Consider the following 20,189-nt stretch of genomic DNA (forward strand, 5'->3'; position numbering starts at 1 on the left):
AAATGAATTTCTTGCCCTACGTGGTTGTTAACACAACACATCCTGCAAAGTAGTAAATATAGGAGATTTTATGACTTGCTGACCGGTTAGACTATCTCATTAAATGACTAGTTTTGAGTTTGTTACTGAAACACCACAAAAAGCCCGAACTCTAAGTGAATATATTAGTTTAGACTAATGCCAATATGAAACGACACTGTTCAGTACCAATAATTTTCTACTGTTTCCCTGGTAAAGCCACGACCGATTACTGGATCCAACCTTTTCAAGAGATGGTCCGAAGCATACCGAACCCGCGTCAACCAATAACAGAACATGCGCAAAGAAGTCCACCCCGGAAAACGTATCTTCTGTCTTCGTTCAGTTAATCGTACCCGTAGTGCCAAAACCGGCGAAAAGAAACATGCTCAACATTATCATTTTCTTTGAGCTTTGACTCACTATATCGGAAAAATCAGGTCGTAATATTTAATAAAAAGCAACCGTAATTTTCAACTTTCTTTTCTTTTTTTTCGGAATGTGGAGAGTTTTCGGAATGTGGAGAGTTTCGGAATTATAGCAACGATTTTATAGAAACTTATCCACGATTATAGCAACAATTATAGAAACCACCAGGGGGCTCACTTCACGCACCCGTTTGACGTCTGTGACGTTTCAGGCTGTCTCACTCACTCTCGAGCCAGTTGGAAAATGTTTCCAATCGGAAAACTACATAATCAACAAACTACAGAGTTTGTTTCGTGGCTTGTGTTATTTTTACGTGATAGGAACGTGTGCGTAGGGAAAACTACGAGATTTTCATGCTTAGGCTGGAATGCCAGGTGTACTGTGCAGAGGCGTAGCCTGGAATCAACCACTTTTTACAGATAAGCCTGCGTATTACGACAAACAATAAAGCAGGCAAAACAGCGTGCTTTTGGAAGCCTTGGTCGGTTTCCTCCAGAAAGTATTGTCAACATGAATGGATTATCGCTCCGTATCTCGAATGTGAGGGCTAGCGAGAACGTAAAGAAGAATTCCGAAACTCGCATGGATCTCTTCCAAGTGCCTTCTGCATATTTGAAAACTGGTAAAACGTACATTATATGTATTTGCGCAAGTCTCTCAAGTTTTGTACTGTTTTGCAGATAACTCCTTTTTAGAGCAAGTAAACACGTCAGAAACTATTGAAGACCAGATTAAAGCGCTGAAAGAGGTTTGTTCTTTGAAGTGATCATTGTTTTTATATTGAATATTTCAAGAACGCTGCTGTGCGTTGAATTGTGCTTGCAGTATTCCTCGTTTGTTGCTGGGTTAGAAGAATCGTTAAAAAATCATGTCCAGACACTGGCTAACTTGTTGATGGAAACACCGCTGAAGCACGCAGTCCGCAATGCCATCGCCAGATCGCTGAGCAATCTCACCGTAAGCCGGGAACTAGTTGCAACCTGCATTGCCAATAGCATTAAAGCGCGAATAGAGCAGGATTCGTGTAGCAGTACAGAACCGGCACGACGTAACTCCACCATTTGCAACATAGGAAGCTGCTTTGAGAACTTCAAAGTAGGGTGCGAAGCAATACGGCTAAGCTTACAACAATTGCTACAGTTTCTCAACAAATCCATCATAGTGTACTTGGAAAGAATGGGGTAAGAATATTGTTTTAATAATCGTCCTAGGTAGGAAAAACGTGATAATTTTTGTAATTCATTTTAGCAATCAGATATCACCTTCTGATAAAAGTGAGCTGTGCCTGTTTGTACATTCAGCAATACGGACTGTCATTTCATGCTTTCAACAGTTCCCCGATCAGCTCAAAACAACTTACGAAGGTGAAAAGAACATTGAAAAAATTGTGCTAATATGCTGGGACCTGCTGGAAAACCCGGAGATCCCCATGGATACCAAAACAAACTGCGGCATACTAATAGCGATGAATGCAAATCTTGAGCACCGATTTTTGCGACTTGCACAGCGTGTGTTCGCGGAAGACAGCTCAGCGAAGCAGATGTGTTTGGTTAATGGTATTATTTGCACGATCGAAGCTGAACATTTTACCGGTCCCGAATGGAAGGGCATTGAAATTCTTCACCAAGCTGCCACGATACTCAAGGAAATATCCGAAGAAAATTCGGTGGAAATAAGCATCGTGCTAGGAACGACGCGTGGCTTTTTCCAGTTGACGAAAAAATTGCTTGTTTTGAAGCTAGATGGCTACAACACTGTGGAGCGCAAGGAGCTAGTAGACATTCTTGCCGTCAATTTACGTTATTCGCTCTCGCATCTTGATCATTACGTCGACAGCATACGACACATTTCGCGAGACCTCTTGAAATGTACGATTCAGTTGGGTACGCGCTTGGACGATACTTTGAACGGCATTATTTATGACTACATCCGCAATGGTTCAATCAACATAAACACCAAGTGTGTCCTAATTGGAGCCATATCTTCGATACTTAAAGCAAAAGAAGTGCTTCGTGCCATTCCACATGTTCCAGAGTTTTTGCTACGGTCGCTTACCCGTAATGATCACGCCAACACAAATCTTCATATCAACAATTGCTACGAAGCGTTGATGATGTCTTATGCATACGAAGACAATAAACAGGAATGGTTTACACGATGGATCAATCCAATACTGAAGGAGATTATGATAGGCAAAGATGGCACCCATGAAGGTCCCATTCACATCGGATCGGCAGCAACAGCAACGATGAACAGTTTACTGGATGATCCCACATGTGAGAGCGTCGGTAACAGCGGTGGCAGTACGAACGATGTAAAAGATACCCTGCACGATCTAATTCGCAAAGCGATCCGTGCATATCCGGATATAGCGATACGCATGATTGACAGTAAAATCGGCATAAGTTTCGGGCTAATACTATCCTCGCTAGGCATTGCTCGGAAGAGTGGTCTTTTCGATGCGGTACAGTCTTCGGAAGAAATGTGGAAAAATCTTCTCTCCTATTCCGACATCAGACAGGCCATGATTTCGGCGGACGATTCGACGCGTATGTCTGCACTGTACCTGATCACGGAATGCCATAAAAGCACTGAAATCTTCACACGTCAAGATCTCGAATGTATTCTATTTTTTCTGGAAATTAATATTAACGTGCAGGCTGCATCGTTACGACAAAAGATTACGTCATGCATGAAAAGTGCACTAAATCGGTTGCGATCAGGATTTTTGAGCATCATCAAAAAGTCGGACATTGACGGGAAAAGCCACTATTATTATGATTTCGTAAAACGTCTCCATGAGTTCTGCATCGAGAGCCAGTTTCTGGGGGCCAATTTCAGCCGGCGTGCCATCTCATTTCAGATTTTGCTGCAACTTTTACAAATTTCGTCCTACATTTTTTACGACGATGAAAACACGAGCATGTGGAATGAGAGACAGGTACGCTTGCTGCTGTCAGCATTGAACGATAGTTATGAATCCAACAAACACCATTCGCTTAAAGTATTGGCCTTTTGTCCGAAGCAATATATCGAACGGCTCAACGTAGAACTTAATTTTGATGTTACCAAAAAGCTGATGGTCAGCCCACGTCCCAACGATTCGTTGTCAGCCGCATATTATCTTGAGTATTTGTGCTTCGTGAACAGTACGATAGAAGGTCCCCGATTAAGTGTGGAATCGCCAGATGCTATCAACAACAATCCGACGAAGCTGTTTCGTTGTTTTCTCTGGTGTGAGGATATTCTAATGCAAGGCCTGAGCATAGCTAACAATTCACTCTTACGAGCTTCACGCGAAAATCCTATGTTTGGTGCGTTAATCTGTATTCGCCATCTGCTTAGCAAGCTGGACCTCAAAGAAATCTCCTACGAAGAATGCTGGCGGACGTCTATCTCGCGTCTTATAAAGACTTGCGACAGCATAACAAAAGTTGTGTCGGTAGTAACCAACAAGTCTACGCCTGAGGGAACATACTTGGAAGAGTTCGAAGCAATGGGGAGCGAAGACAACTGTGCCGACGTTGAAATGAGTGACGCTGATGAGGTGAACGAACGTGAGTCGGCAACGGTTACTAAGGCACCAGGAAATGACGCCAAATCAGGAACAACGTCGCAAATGCTATTGCTTTGTTCATGGCGTACGATTAAAGAAGTTTCGCTTATATTAGGGGACATTGCTTCACGTTCTCCCATCCAAAGTGATGTCGACACAGGAGGTAGTGTTGGTTTGGTATCATGCCAACAGATTCTGAGCATCGGAAATCAATTCATTGAACTCCTGTCGGAAACCAAGCATCGTGGAGCGTTCGAGCAAGCTTATGTTGGTTTTTCAAAAATCTGTCTCCGTCTATGGGGTTCACCTCATGCCGAGTTACACCAGCTACCCATGCGATGGATAAGACAGCTCATCAATGTAATCACTGGTGTTGGAGGGCCGTGGAAAGCTGATGAAATTACTGCAGAAATCGGTGAAATTAACATCGAAGAACTATGCATTACACGGCGAAGTGCAGGCATTCCATATATCATACAAGCGTTGATCACCTCGGAGCTACAAGTCAGCACTACTACAGGTCTACAATTTTGCATGAAGGCGCTGCTAGAATTGTGTCACTCCAACACGGCCAGTAGTCAAAAGAGAACACACTCACTGAATATTCTCCGCTCACTGTTCCGTTCGACAGACCTCGGCGAAACGGTGGGCGAATTTATATCAGATGGCATAATGTGTGCTATTAACGGATACGAAGCAGAGTCGTGGTCGGTAAGTGCTTGCATAGCATTAATTTAGTTTGCCATAGGTTTTGCTATTAACATTTCGAACATGCCATTTTGAAGGAACGAAACTCTTCAACACTGCTTTTTTCTGCGCTAATGGTTCGCGTGTTTGGAGTCCAAAGAAGCAAGGATCCAGAAAATCTGAACATTCGTAACAAGATGACTGGAAGAATATTTTTCCTAAGGTACTGTATCGAAATTGGTTTAACCTTGTGACTTGAGATCTAAATTACTCTGAGTCGCAACAACAAACTATTTGAAATGCATACTAATTCTATTCCTTTTGAAGATATCCCCTGCTTTACGATTACTTCGTCTTGGAACTAGAAAAAGCTAGCAAAACTATCATCAACGGGAGAAGAAGTAAAAAATTACACCCTTTGCTATTGTTGCTCAGTCGCCTCTATCCCTCGGCTCTCGAAGGAAGTGAATCGAATTTAAAGGTAGTACATCTTTGAATTATTTCTACTTTACAATTAATGTATTCAATTATTCAGCATTCAGCGTTTTCTATTTACCAATTGTACATTGACGTCTCAGCCAGGGACCCCGATAGGGACCCGACTGAGTCCGTGTAGCGTAACTTAATTATGCATTTAACATTTGAGAGTTATTTATTTTATATTTTTAGCTCTCCCGTTTCGTCCCCCTCGTATCAACATGCTCTGGTTGTGCAGAACTGCAAACAAGATATTTGGCTGCCAAGATAATTTCCATAATTGTCTCACCGGATCTCGTGTTCGATAGGATATGTTTACTCTTGGAGAGTCTCAATCGTTCGAATAATCGGAACATCAACCCAAATTCTTTGCACGGTGCACTTTTACAAATATTGTATCTCGTGAAAACTAAAAACCCCGCTTTGGTGACTGCAGCTACTTCCAGCGGACAGCTCAACAACTGGATCGAACTCTATACGGCTATTTCGAACTACTTGTTCGAAGTGAAGCCTAACTATGTCATCTACAGTACTATATTAGATATACTGCTGGAAATACTGTCACGGTACACATTATAACTATAGTTGTCACTGGTTTTGCCATTTCCACTTATAACTAAAACTTTTCTGGTTTTATTCTATCATACAGATGTCAACAAATCATAATGGCAGAAGATGAACAGTTCATAGACGACCTCAGCAACATCTTGGATTATCTTTTTAACTTGGCTAACCATCGTTTGTTTTATGGCGAACCGTTAGTACAGCAAAAAATTGTACTTTTGAAAACATTTATGTATCTGTATAGTGAAGATAATTCAACGGCCAGAAATGCTGAGTGTTTTTTGCTAAGATGTGAACGTGAAGGAGAGACAAAGCCATCGAGGGAGTATATAGAAGCTATGCTCACCAACGCATTGCTGGTATTGGATATTGAACATATAGGAAAACACTGTGAGGAATATGATATCACTCCCGCCGAAGTGTTCTACTTTCGTAACATTTGCGGATTGAAACCGGAGCGATTACGCTGGCTAAGAACAGAACTACTTCGTTCTCCGGCATTCCATGCTAGTTTACGCAGGCTTATCGATTGTGATAGCGATGCATCTCAGCGGCAACCGTACACGATCCAGGTCAAAGCATACCTTGTCTTGAGCTACAGTGCAATCGCCGTAACCAATGTACTTCTTGAGGGCAAGTGTGGCCGAGAGGCTCTGCAAAAGTTGTACCGAACGGCTAACAGTCAACCGCATCAATTGCGTAGTGCCATATTCCGGTGTTTGAAACGGGTACTGCAGAGCGAAGTAAAAGTATCAGGAGATTTTTCATTAAGTGTAGATTTTTTGCCGACGCTAGCAGCTGCATATCAATCAAAATCCACCCGGTAAGGAAACAACAACTGATGGTCTTGAGTTATTGAATTTAGTAATATCTATTAATCTGTTCCACTCTTCTATTTTTTATTCTCCATAGATTGACGGCAGTGGAGTGCTTACATACTGTGGGAAGGCGCATTTTTGAAGGAAAACTAATCAACCAGTACATCAGCTTTAGTTGTGCCGTACTGGATTTGCTCAATGATGATGAATCCGCCATCCGTAATAAAATGTCACAAGTTGTTAGTCAATTGCATCAAGTGGTAGAAAAAATTAAACAAAGTACGTGAATTATGGCAACGCTTGCATACTTTTAACATTACGATATCTTTATTCACAGAGCCGCTGGTGGCAACGTACGCACAAAGCGCGTATTTAAGGTTACTCACAAAAACGATGTTATTTCACAAATTCCCCTTGAACCAAATGGTGGCTACCATCGTTGCAATACTGTTCGTGAAAGAACAGGAAAGGGAAGATGACACTGTAAATATTGATGAACTAACGGACGTAAGTTTGCCGCCACCCATATAGTGTGGAGGGTCATGTTGAATGATTTCATTGATTTTTTTAGTTTAAAGTTTTCGACAAAAATGAGGTGAACATATATGGCGAAAACGAGCTGATGCGAGAGTACTGCATAGCAGAAGTTCAGCACTTAATGTCACAATGTGAAGGCTACAATCTGGAAAGCAACGTCGAAAAAATTCAGAAGCTCGTGGACAAGCATCTGAAGCAACCAACTTGCGTACGGTCGTTTCTTACTACCACCGCAAAACAGCCATCGAAGTTGATCGGCATTTATTTGTAAAAAATCAAATCTGTAAAATTATGTTAAAATCGGTGTGCAAAATAAAGTGAAGATTAAATTAAGTATGAATAATGTATGTGGTGGTCTAATGAATAAATATACAGATCATTGTAAAATAATTTTTCCTTCATCATTCATTCATTTAAAGCGTCCGGTACGTATTGCATTATACTTGTTAAATTGTGTTTAATAAACCTTCCTAGCTAAACTAGGCCTTCGGATTAATATATTTGGTGCTAACTATCAGGATCTAGAAACTGCCGATATTGTTAGGATACTTTTAGGTTAACATGATCTGCCGGCTTGCGTACGTATCGAAAGTTGCCGTTTGCCATTAAACCATTCGTATAACCGTGAGACGAGCGGCAATCAAGCAATTCGGTCGTTTTTATATTTTATAGAAGCGCTAAAAACGGTAAAATCGTTGGCCCGACAATTCGTTCTGTCATGATAGTGCACATGCGCTACACCCACAAATACACTACCACATATGCTCCAATACCCGAGCTTTGAGAAAATCATTCGGACTATTGAAGTTTTGGAATAAACTCATGGCCAGTGAATCGATAGCCGCAATCTTGGTCAGCATTAGAATCACTTTTGCAAAGCTATCTTAGTCCTATAGTGCTGTAGAGTGAATATTTATATTAGCAGAAGTAGCAACATGCGCCTTATTTGTCACTATTTGCCAAATCGTTTTCGTGTTTTTGGTTGTTCTTCCATAAAGCTGTTTGTACCTGTTCGACCAAATACAATCTTCCGGTTAAACATGGAGCAATAGTAAATTAACAGCCTTTTAACTCGCTGGCGAAAAAGTATGCATGCCATACGATAAGGATGATAAGGCTGATTTGCAGCGAAAAAATATTAACGAAAGGTGCGTGCCACATGATCCAATTCGTCGGTTTTCCTTGTTCAGTAGTTCAATAACGAATATTGAGAGCACGGAAACACAGAAACAAGAACTGTGTCAGAAAGAGCCCCGGTGTGAATGCATAAAAATGTCTCAGTGTGTTACAGTCGCTATGCCATTTTAGCACGAATAAAATGATCGAGTTAATTTCTCCGCCACTAGGTTTCAATTCGTACAACGTTTCGTTCTGATGGCCATTATTTTCCAAGGTACGAAAAAGGCCTAGTGAATTGAAAACCATCCTGCAAAAGTGCACCGCGTGGTGCTCTGTATGTGTGTGTTTATTGAAAAATCTTATGTGCGCTCGTATATATGTATCAGTTTTCGACGTCCTTCTTTGCATCACTATTGAGTCCTGCTTAATATGTACCTGCTCTAATTAACGAAATCTAGTGATGCGCCAACGCGACCAAGCTAATTACGGCAACCAACCTCGACACAGACTTCCGACATTTGAATTGTAGCCGCCTCAGTTTCAGCAACAGCGAAATTATCGGAGTTTGATAAAGGAATCAATACATGCATTGCATCACACCTTCATTGTCTCGATGGCTAGTCGTCATGACAGGACTGGTGCATTAATAGGTGATTAATAAAAGAGGTAAGACCGTTTCCGTTTGCCCCTTGAAACAAGGCCCTTTACTTTTCCTCACTCAGCCCCTATTTTTCTACTAATCCTCATGTTCTTACTTTTTTCACTGGTTTCACTCAGTTTTCCCAGTTTCTGCTTACCTTGATTCCTTATGTTATTAAAAACATTTTCCTAATTTATCCCACCATAATAAACACGTGAGCGACTTCAATACGCAATGAATGTAGGAGCACCGTCACCTCCATCATCTCGAAAACAGAAACGCCTTGGTCCTGCACCGATTGCTTCAATGGAAGAGACTGCTGCGGATGAGAAGGCACAGGTAGGTGCAACATAGTGATATCAATTGGTTTGGCCACGGTCTTGAATCCGGAATGTATTACGTCACTCTTGTGTGACCATGTTTTATTCCAAATTACAAATGCGCTCTCCGTCCTTTATTGTCCTGTAGCAAATGATGGAATCAATAAACCTATGGTTTTGTTATAATAAACCTATGTTCGAGCAAAAGCAAAGTGAACCAGCACAGAAGTCGTCGAGTTACATATTCTGACCCATTGCTCTTTTTTTAGTTCATGTATCTATTTTATAAAATGTTCGTTATATGTTTATGTTCAAATTCCCTGCAGCAAATCGTGTGTAAATATTCTAATCGTGCGTATATATTATTCCTCTGTTGTACTTTGTTTAAATTTACGAATTTAGCGATGAAACGTGCAGAAAATAACAATTCATTTCCAATAATTGTTCTTGCCATTTTTACATTATAAGCATTCAATGTTTTGGCCATGTTTTATCGGGTTATTAAATTAATATTTTAAACGTGGTTTATAACGTTTTTGATAACATTGTTCACAAAACGTTATGTTGAAACTGAACAAACAAAAACAGAAAAAACGAAAAACTGAACAGTTCAGTATCGCCAAACTCCTTGAAAATAGACCTAAGAAAACTGCAACAAATCCTTGTTGTAACGAATTAAACGCAAATAACTAAAATAAATATCAAATGCAAAGCAAAGAACTGAAAATATCTAACCGAAAGATGCCGAAAAAGGTTCAAAGTTGCCAGTTTCAAAATCTCACCTCAGCATAAAAAAAGTACGCATTGATAAGAAAGTAGTTCCTTCCGATAGCTGTTGCAAATGTTCCCTTTGGAACACTGAAACCGCGGTAGTAGAACATGACGTGTTTCGCTGGCTCTGCGGCCCAAAGCACTCTCTCAGAAAAAATGATGTCCCGAAAGCACCTGGGACGGTCCACGTGTTCGTGTGTTCTGCTGATCCAGTTTGCAGCAACAAAGTAGTTATAACGGTATAACCACAATGTTCTCATTGTTCATTGTGTTCTCTGATGAGATAAAAATCTCAGTTTAACACTTCACGAACTAACGAAATATGTTTTCCTAATGAAAACCAAATGCAAAGGGTAATGATAAACTCATTACCCGTAATAATACCCGTTGAAAGCGTAATAGTAAGAGTAATTCAGATAGCAGTGGCTGCAGATGTACTCTTAGCATAAATTCGTATGATAAGTGTCGTAGTGTCAAACTCAATGCTATTTCTTGACTGGCCGTCTTGAAATGTCTTTATGTCTTGAAAGTCTCCTTGTACAGGGTGGTCAAATAAGCGTTCTCTTTTTGAACTACCCATTATTTCACGTTTAAAACGTCAAACTTGATTCTGGAAGTAGTAGACATTTAGTAAACACTTAAAAATTTACGAAATGGGTCGCTAAACGCTTGAACAATGCTGGGAAATATTAAAAACTTACTTCCAAAGTGGTAGGTCTTATCTCAAACGGTACGATATTTGAAAAGCTCATTTCGTTGAAGCTCATATCCACCTCGGTGGCTATGTTATTAAGCAGAATTGTCGTTCTTGGGGTTCCGAAAACCCATACGTCGTGCAAGAGAAGCCAATGCATGAAAAACAAGTGACTTTTAGGTGCGGATTTCGGTCCGACGGCATCATCGGCCGCCGTATGAATGAATGAAGAAGGAGCCGCCGTAACCGTCGAAGGCGTACGCTACAGAGCCATGTTGGCTGATTGGTTCTTTGGTGAAATTGAAGCTGAGAACTTGGATGACATTTTGTTAAAACAGAACGGGGCTATCTGCCATACAGCGACAGCCACGATCGATTGGTTGCACCGCGTCTTTGGACAGCGAATAATCAGTACAAATGGTGTTGTGAATTGACCTCCAAAGTGTTGCGATTTTACACGATTGGACTGTTATCTGTTGGGGATCGGTGAAAGACAACAAACCAGCAACTATTGACAACATCAAGACTGAAATTTAAATTGCCATTGCCAAGATAGGACCACAGACAGTCGAAAAAGTGCCCAAAAATTGGGTCGACCAATTGGGCTACTGCGAAGCCAGCCGAGGGGGACATTTGAGCGAAATTGTTTTTCACACATAAATTTGATGATCAACCTTTCAAATAAATGTTCAAGCATCGAAAAATATTAAGCCGTTTTTGTTTTATAACCAAATGAAAAAGAGAACGCTTATTTGACCACCCTGTAGCTCTGGTCATGTAAACATTTTGTACATAACGACAAATCTGCCAGCATTAAAGAAACGGATTAGATGTGAAATATTCGAACTACTTAGTCAAGTCAAAGGATAGTCACTGCGAACCAAAGTAAATTTTTCAATAACTGTGTATGATTTGCTTGCATTTTTGTAATAAAATATGAAAAAAAAACCAAAAAGTTTGTTTCTGTACGTTACCGTATTTTGTCGAACTGTCTACAGCTGGAGTTCCTTGTACAATGAATTAACTATAACCAAACACAATGTTTATTACAGATGGATCATCAGAACAATTACCAATCACATCGCTGGCTTAACGACAAGCCGTCGACCGATTCTAACCGTGGTTCACCGACTAAATCCTTTGATTGTCCATCGGCACTTACGCCAGCGACACCTCGAATAGACATCAGCAGGGCATCTTCGCATTCATCTCATCATGATAGTCGAGATAGCAGCCCAGAAAATGTCTTTGACCAGGTAGCTCCTCTTAAGTTTGGCTCTTTTTCTACAAGCATTAAATGTACAGAACATATTCTTTAGATTACGAGAATAAATTTGTGAATTGTATATTTTCATGGGCTACATGCATTCGGCACGGCACAGGTTGGAACAGGGACACTTCAAGACTCTGGTGTGCTTGGATTTCGAGAAGAAGACACACTGGACTTGCGGAATTCCACCGAGGAACTACAGTTCATGGAACCGCAAAAAGGTACTCATGAAAAAGAGAAACCAAATACGCAGGTGAGCCTGGAAAACCATTGCTCGTTGTGACGGAGTTAAATGTTTATCTCGTTTTCTATTTCAACCCCAGATAATATATAGTTCATCGCTCTCGCAACGATACTCGCCCATTATTTGGAAATTAGATGACCAATCCACGTTGTTGACTCAACAGCATCATTCACAGCAACAGCAAACACAACAGCAACTACATAATCGCAAAGACTCAGCCAGTTCCGAGGTGGTTGCATTCCTATCGATCTCTGGTCGGACAAGTCGTCTTTCAAGTGTTGGTAGCCAAGGATCGGCCAATAGTAAGCTGTCGGCCACATCCGCTTTGTCTGCAATTTCTCGTTCACCCTCGCCTCACAAGATGCTTCTTGAAACTTCCTTTTGCGGAGCAAAGCCGCTGCAAACGTTCGCCGAGGGTGCTATTGTCGGCTCGAGTCTTGAAGCATCGACGGAGAAGGTACTGGAGCAGGTAATATTGTCCCGCAAGAAAGATCCCACGGAAGCTGTGCTAGCGGAAGGTGTAAACATCCATGTCACAACCTCAAGTTTCACGTCGAACGAAATGCGTAGCGGTCGTAGCAGCTGCTTTCATCAGCAGCCCCCGCCAGGTGTAGGAGTCGTTCGAGAAAATCCTAGCGAAGAGAATGGTGGCAGGCATGTTCGTCGCAAATCCGACTGTGGCACCGCTACTGTGGAGCTGGATATGATGCAACAACTCAAGGTTACTCAAACGAGCCGCAGCGTCGGTAACAAACGTCACATCCCGCCTAGGGATTTGAAGAACTCCATCATCGGCACTATGCCCAGTGGCACGGAGTACATCCGGATCAAGTTGAAGCCCGACCACTGCTACAGCGATAACGGAATCGCCGATAACGAACGTATCGTGGAGAAGACAAAAGAAAACGGTGGACACGAGTTGTCCGTTTCCCACGATCACACTCGAGCTTCCGATAGGCTCGAGCCGCATCACAACACCAGCACTACAAGATCACCATCGCCGGCAAACGTGAGTGTTTCGCGCAAGAATTCGTTCTGTTCGCTTTTTAAGTTTAGAGATGTCGGCTCAAATGACAAATCTCAAAACCTCCAGCAGCACTCACAACAACTGACGCGTAAAAAGCGCAGCTCCACGGCATCGAACGAATCGGGGATGATCGGTGGCGACATGTCAACAAACTCGACACCTTCCAAGCAGAAGCTGGTGCTCAAGATGTTTAAATCAAAGCGCGATCCGAAGTCGAAATCGCCGTCTCCGATGGGTTCTACAGCTGATGCCATCGGACAACCGTTCACTGGTGGTGGTAGTGGAGGTGATCACTACGCAACAAGCAATATGAGCGTTGAACGCTCGCCGGGCACAACCGGCTTGCGGTACTACGACGCACCTCTTGACGGCCAAAGTATACACATTCCACTACACACGCCTCCGGAGGAGCGGTCGCTAGCCGGCGGTTCGTTCCGCAGTACGACGAGCGGTCACAAGACCTCATCCCACATACCGGTCGCAGATAATCACGGACCCGTGTTAGCATCGGCTACAACCAGCCAAAGCATTTTGAAGCACTCAAAACAGAACACCACACCAAAACAGCAACGCATTGCCAACATGACCGTTACGATACACGATCGGCCGAAGCCGATGCCTCCGCTCAAATGCTATCGAATTGACAATCCGGACGGTAGTATTATCATACCATTAAAGTCGCCTATCGAAGAGAAAACCGCAGACTCCCATCAATGGGAGAATGTGATTGGCGAACTGTCGCAGCGCATCGAGATGCAAGCTGGTGACTGCCGGGACGGAGTGCCCGTTCCAGCTGCCGCGGGCAGTGGTAGTAAAAGTAACAGCGCCCCAACGAACCACCGACCAGCTTCGCTCTTGTGTAATGATGTTGAATCAGCATCTCACTCAAAGAAGCAGGGTTCCCAACATATACTAACAGCAGAGTCTCTACCAATTCCTCCTCCACCACCACCACCTCCTCCCTTTTCTACATCACCATCCCTTCCGTCAACCTCATGTGCAAAACCCGTTCCGATAGCGGCAAGTTCGACCGGCCGGAAGTTAGTGATGGCCGCCGAAACTCATGGAACACTACCGCAGCAAGCAGCAGCAGCGGCAGTAATGATGCGCCAGCGACAGCAGCAGCAGCAGCAGTCCTTTTTCAAGCTGCGTATGGGCTCCGGGAGCGAGGAGCAATTATTCAGCACCACTCTGAACGATTACTCAAAGGAACTACACAGGAACAGCTCCAACGTAAGCCAGAGCTCCTCAGTGGCCACGCTACAAAGGTCGAGTAATGAAAACGACCCAGAACCAGTCGGTTGGCCACCCGGCGGAATCGTAGGCGACGGACCGTCTGGGAAACCGTTTGCCGGTAATTGTAGTGAACATCCAGACGAACGAGCCGTTAGTGTAACATCATCATCTTCACCTCAACAGGTCCCGATGTCGGAAAGGGAAAAAAATGGGGTGAAGGAGCCACCACCTGAGCATCGGCAACAAAGCCAGCAGCAACACCAGTATGTTACAGCAAGTAATACGGAAGCAACAGTCACAACATCGCCGAATGGAGATTATGCAGCGGCCGATGCCACTGTATCCCGTCGTAGCAGTAGTAGCCCAATCGAATACGCTAGTAGCGAGTACAAGAACTACCACTACCACCATCAGCAGCACCATTATAGCCAGCCGCGTAATCATCGCCAAAAACAACGCCACAAGCACCAGGATCCTGCTTCAACAAACGAGGACGTTCCGATTGGGGCCGTTCCCGCAGATGTGTCGTCGGAAAGCGAAAAAGACTCCGAGATTGATTCCGTGTCGACCACTGGTCGCCACGCAGTCCGTCCCAATATGCTTACAATCGAGGACCACGAAAGTGCTGGCCTGGTGTTTCAGGAGTCGTTCGACGATGAGTTACCGTATATACCGACTACGCTGCCGGAAGAGAAACCTATCGGTATCAAGCTGATGCCGGTCAAGGAGCGTGCTCAGATCGACCTCAAAACATACCATCCACTCGAACGACCAAGGTCGACGACCCCCATACATCCGTTGGCGTCACTGGATGCTTACTGCGACCGTTCAACCATTGCCGGTCTTGGCGATGCATCTGCAGCTTCTCAGGCTCTCGGAGAGCGAGGAGCCTTCGGCGTGCCCGGAGGAGGTACCGAAAAGCTACGTATCAGCTTACCTGCTAAAAAGCCAGGCGAAAACACTGGAGCTTCTAGTGGTTCCAGTGCGAAGCGGATTCTTGAACACCGCTCATCGCTTGGTGCTATCACACTGTCGACGCCGTCAGTAACAGCAGCTGTGAGCGCGGGCACAGCGAGGAGTGCTAGTGCCGGAGGAGCAATGGCTAAACAGATCCGAATGATCCGATGTCGCGCGCCTACAGAAGACACGCCATCGCCGCCACCACTGCCACCGCGAAAAGCGACCGGTGTGACAGTCACACCACCCGGGCACAAATGGATCGACGTGGAAGCGCTACCGGAAGTGCGGAAAGCTCCCAAACGCATCACAGCAATACCCCAAAAGCCGCACCAGCAGCAGCAGCAGCAGCAGCAACAGCAGAAACAGCATCACGACCACCAATCGTCAACAAGTTCGCGCCAACCGGAAACCTCGCTACACAGACAGGAGATCGACTCCGATGGACAAATTTACACGTACGTTAATCCGGAGGATTGTCAGTGTGAATGTCATGAACATGAGCGTTCGGCTGCCTCCACCAGCACCATCGACCCGCTTTACGTTCCTGTGGATATCGACCCTGCAGACGACTGTGGGCCATTGCTTCGTTCGTCCTCGTCCTCGTCGACGGCAGGCGTTTCTAGCACACCGGCGATTATCGACCCAACGAGTGACCCTCACAAACCTACTGAAAGGTTGTAACAGATCCACGAAAGGTAAGCGTCGCTAATCGCTGAAACGTTGAGAAATGAAAGTTGCAACTTTTTCAAATCAAACGTATTCGATTCGTGAGGTTTGAATAAACTATAGAATAATAGCAAAACAATGCCAAGAATTTGAAGTTATTGGTCCACTTTATAAAGTACTTACGTTTACGTTTCCGTTTCGATAGGGAAAGCTGAACACGGGCTGAAATTGAGCCATCCTTATTTACGCTCTAAGAAGAAAACCGTAGCGTGGTTTATACAGATTTGTCTAGTATGAAGTTGTATTTGCAGAAGGATACAACTTATTGAAGTTTAGTCATGCGTACAACATCCGTCTCGCACTTTCACTTTTGCTAAAAGCTTTTACTTTTTCTAGAAAGCGAAGAATATGGCAGACGACAAATTAAAGATAATACACAAAAAAAGTTATAACAATACCCTTCCGTTGGACAAATGAAAGAATCGCAATGTAAGTTCACCAGCTGGACCTAGATTTGGACCTATTGAAGAAGCGGACATCGGATACAGTTTTTCTCACAACTCTACACACAAAATCACATATAACACCTTGCATGTTTCTCTCCGATTATAATTAACTCTTAACAGTTCGATGACAGAATGTAGTTTCAAAAGCAAGAAATTTCCACACAAAGCAAGTGGTCGAATAATTAAATAGTAATTTCATCATAAATGAAACATCATGCGATCTATAGGAGGTAAAATACGGTATATAACTTCACGGTATGATTTGCATTTCTGTTGCAATACAAAACGGCCGAGTGTATTAGTCGATAAACGCCAACGATGGAAACGTATATCGGCTTATGTTTGAGTGTTACTATGATAATGTTTAATTTGATAATGGTAGTTAAGGAAGCTAGTAAGCTATATTCGGTAAAAATGTCCTTGCTAGTTAGACCATGAATGTCGAGCAAATTGATAAGTCACAACTAATGAGCATGTCACATGTTTAGATCAATCAATCAGATGAAATTGAGATCGTTAGCACTGATCGATTACGTATGTGCAGCCCATTTTGTGCTCACGACTCCTTAATCACTTGAAACACAACTCATAAAAATGCTTGCTATCGGATTCGAAACTTCGCCCTTCAAAGTACCAAGTAAACTTAGCCAGACGCTCGCTCTGTATACACTTATGTTGTATTTGTATCGTTGCAAAAATATATGCAGTTGAATAAATATAATAATGAAAACAGTTTAAACTAAACAATTGATTTACCATTTGAGTTTCAGGATTTTACCATTTTTACGCAGCTGGTTGGAATTGGCCGCCAGGAACGAAATGGTGAGCGCTATCTCGACGACACTTTCGAAGTCGTAGCCGCTGTAACTCCGATGGCTCATCCGATGGTGCTCCGTTGCCTCCCGAACTTCTCGTCTCCAGCTGGCCAGTGTAAAGATTACCGTTCCTATCGCGTATTCTGTAAGCGTTCGTGATCATGATGCGCTGCTTGCGGACTTGAAGTTGAATGAAATCGCGAATCGCTGACCGTGTGAGCCGAACCGCGGTTAGTGCGGTCTTAGTACCTTGCGTTAGTAGCAAATGGCTTCCACTTATCGGTCCGGAAGTGACCTTAATTCTAAAGTCGAAGTTAACGCTATTCGTGGCATCAGCTGCGAGGCTGCAAGAGCTTGAAGCTCAGTTGCAAGTAATCACTGACTGCTACAACAAACTTAGCTTTGGGTTGCCGCAGTGATTTTGTGTTGCATGGAGTTTTTTATAGTCATGGTTCGTTTACGTGTAACGGCCACGTATAAGCCAAGACTACTTGTTGGTTATTACCAGAGATGCCACTAAAATATTGATTACAGTGATGATGGTCACAAGTATCGAGGTGCCAATCTTTAGCCGATAGGATCCATTGGCTGGGCTTTGATTTTGGATGGCTCTGTAAAAACAAAAGAAAACGTGGGAATATTGAAGGATACCGAAAAGTGTACCGAGAAAAGGCAAACAAAACAAAACGAAGCGAAAACGTAAATTATACATGTTTGTAAACATTATCCTTCTGATCGGAACCTTACCTTAATTATAATCACACCACTCGCGACGACAAGGAAGAAGCAGTCCTCGAAGCAGCTTGAGCAGGTGCGGCCATTGATCCGCGATCCCATCAAGATACTGCTGCTGGGGGCCGGCGAGTCCGGGAAAACGACCATCATCAAGCAGATGAGAATTCTGCACATCCAAAACAGCTACAGCAATCTACAATGGCAATCAAAAAACAATAAGTAATCATATCCAACTCATTTGGTTTATTTTTTGATATTCTTACCTTGGGGGCCCGCGCACATTTCGTTCCAGGGCGAGTAAACCACCACAGCACACCAACAACCACCACACCACAGCAACGCTGAATTAAAAAAATGGCACGGCTCGGGCGACGAGATGACATTACGAAGGAAGCACAAAGGAGCGGTTTGTGCCTCTGTTTGAATCATTCTTCGCCCTCTAGGAGTTGTGTGCGAAAGATTCAAACAGAGGCACAAACATTGTGTAGGTAGGCAGAGTCACTACGCAAAGCTTACAAACTATATCGCTGACTTGATACCTTTGTGCTTCCTTCAAATTTTTTATGTCTTTTGCGACGAACACGTTCAACGTATCAGGCACTTCGACTGGATGGGAGAACGTCATCTCCGCCGCCGTTGCCAAAGGTCGTCCTAAGACGACCTGTCCCGATGCCAATGCCTTTTGATATTTCACAACTTCGAAATCATCGTTTTTGTGAACCAAAAACCAGGCATTGGCATCGGTTGTTGAGTCGGTCTCATGTGTCTACGAGAACTTCTCCCTTATTTCAACCCTACCGTTCGCAAACGTTGGGTAGGGTGTTAAGGGGAGGTGACGACGCGCTGCCTCCAGAAGCAACAGGGCCTTTAATACTATTTGGACCACTCTAATGTGGTCCCGCTCACTATTACTGTATCACTGTACACTATTTACTTTGGGTTTGAGGCCGATTAGATCGGCCTCAAACTCATTAGTCGAGTGGCCGGCAAAGGCCCAAAGTCTATGACTTCGTCCACTACATGGAGGAGGCAGTGGACGTTGCACAGTACAGACCCGACTATTGTGTAGTAGTCTGCAACGTACAGTTCAAGTATTTTTCGTGCATAGTCCAACAACGTCTCATCGCAAGTGGAGTTGCAAATGGCAACCGCCCAATGTAACTTACAATAGAGTTCAAAATCGCGTGGGGACAGCACCTGCTTAAAAACCACGTAGCCTACCACATCCAAGAAGTACCCCCACATTGAAAGGGTCCAGAGTCCAATGTTCGTATCGAACTGCCCGCCTTCCCGTTCATCCGGAAAGTTGACCTGGCGCAAAAGATCTTGAAGTTTGTCAAAATTGACATTTGACATACGATCTTTTGCCGTAAATGCCTTAAAAAAAGTTTGCGCTGCACCTAAGTGCAGCAAATGGCGGTCGTCACTGACAAGTACATCCCTAATGATGTCTATATTGCGCAGATAGACCAAAGGGGTCATCTGCGTAGGATCACCATATGTACGATATGTTGCATCGTACACACGGCCCTCGAAATCAGCGTGCGTTCGTGCGGGCCATGGTGTGTCGCTGTGGAAAGAAACAACGCCGTCAATTATTGTGCCCGGGTTGAGGCACTTGGGGCACCCAAACATTCCCCATTGCGAGACCGTCTCTGTTGAAAAACAATAAATAAGTTAAAATTTAAATGAATTACCCCGCCAAGAAACCTACCATTCATGCGAAAACGTGCCTCAGCATCTCCAAGCACCGCTCTGACAGTCACGTTGGGCATGTCGCGCAACTGCTCGCAGAGCGGGCCGAGTAGCACGTGCGGGTTTGGGGGTTCGCTGCCACCAAACACCGTAAGAACGAAACGTTCGCTCGGTGGTTTGGTGGCTTCGCGAACTCGCCCCATTACCACCCACGATTGTAGTTTCGGATTGCGCATGCATTTGAACGGTACCCCATCGATAAAGATGTCCAATTGAATTGGACCTGTAGCGTCTGTAACGTAATTGCGAATTGCGTCTTCTGTAATGTGATGGTGTTACGTTATAATATATTGATATATATTAATATAAATATCTATTAATAATAATAATGTACTAGGTCTATAC

At 43.6% G+C, this 20,189-nt stretch overlaps 2 protein-coding genes across 2 annotated transcripts; both read left to right on the top strand.

Annotated features, from left to right (window-relative positions):
- The first annotated feature begins 957 nt into the window (after positions 1–957).
- LOC128272214 (thyroid adenoma-associated protein homolog) lies at positions 958–7,421 on the top strand. Its single transcript, XM_053009979.1, has 11 exons — positions 958–1,069; positions 1,128–1,195; positions 1,273–1,628; positions 1,696–4,714; positions 4,789–4,913; positions 5,018–5,171; positions 5,360–5,733; positions 5,817–6,554; positions 6,644–6,828; positions 6,887–7,056; positions 7,121–7,421. The coding sequence occupies exons 1-11, from the start codon at positions 958–960 to the stop codon at positions 7,355–7,357; spliced, it is 5,538 nt and encodes a 1,845-aa protein (XP_052865939.1). The 3' UTR covers positions 7,358–7,421.
- A 1,658-nt stretch (positions 7,422–9,079) lies between these two features.
- Positions 9,080–16,056, top strand: LOC128270553 (uncharacterized). The gene is made up of 4 exons (XM_053007965.1): positions 9,080–9,184; positions 11,683–11,886; positions 12,013–12,153; positions 12,224–16,056. Exons 1-4 carry the CDS (start codon positions 9,080–9,082, stop codon positions 16,046–16,048), a joined length of 4,275 nt encoding a protein of 1,424 aa, XP_052863925.1. The 3' UTR covers positions 16,049–16,056.
- Positions 16,057–20,189: the final 4,133 nt, after the last annotated feature.

Source organism: Anopheles cruzii, chromosome 3 (assembly GCF_943734635.1).
Source record: "Anopheles cruzii chromosome 3, idAnoCruzAS_RS32_06, whole genome shotgun sequence".
Classification (NCBI taxonomy): domain Eukaryota; kingdom Metazoa; phylum Arthropoda; class Insecta; order Diptera; family Culicidae; genus Anopheles; species Anopheles cruzii.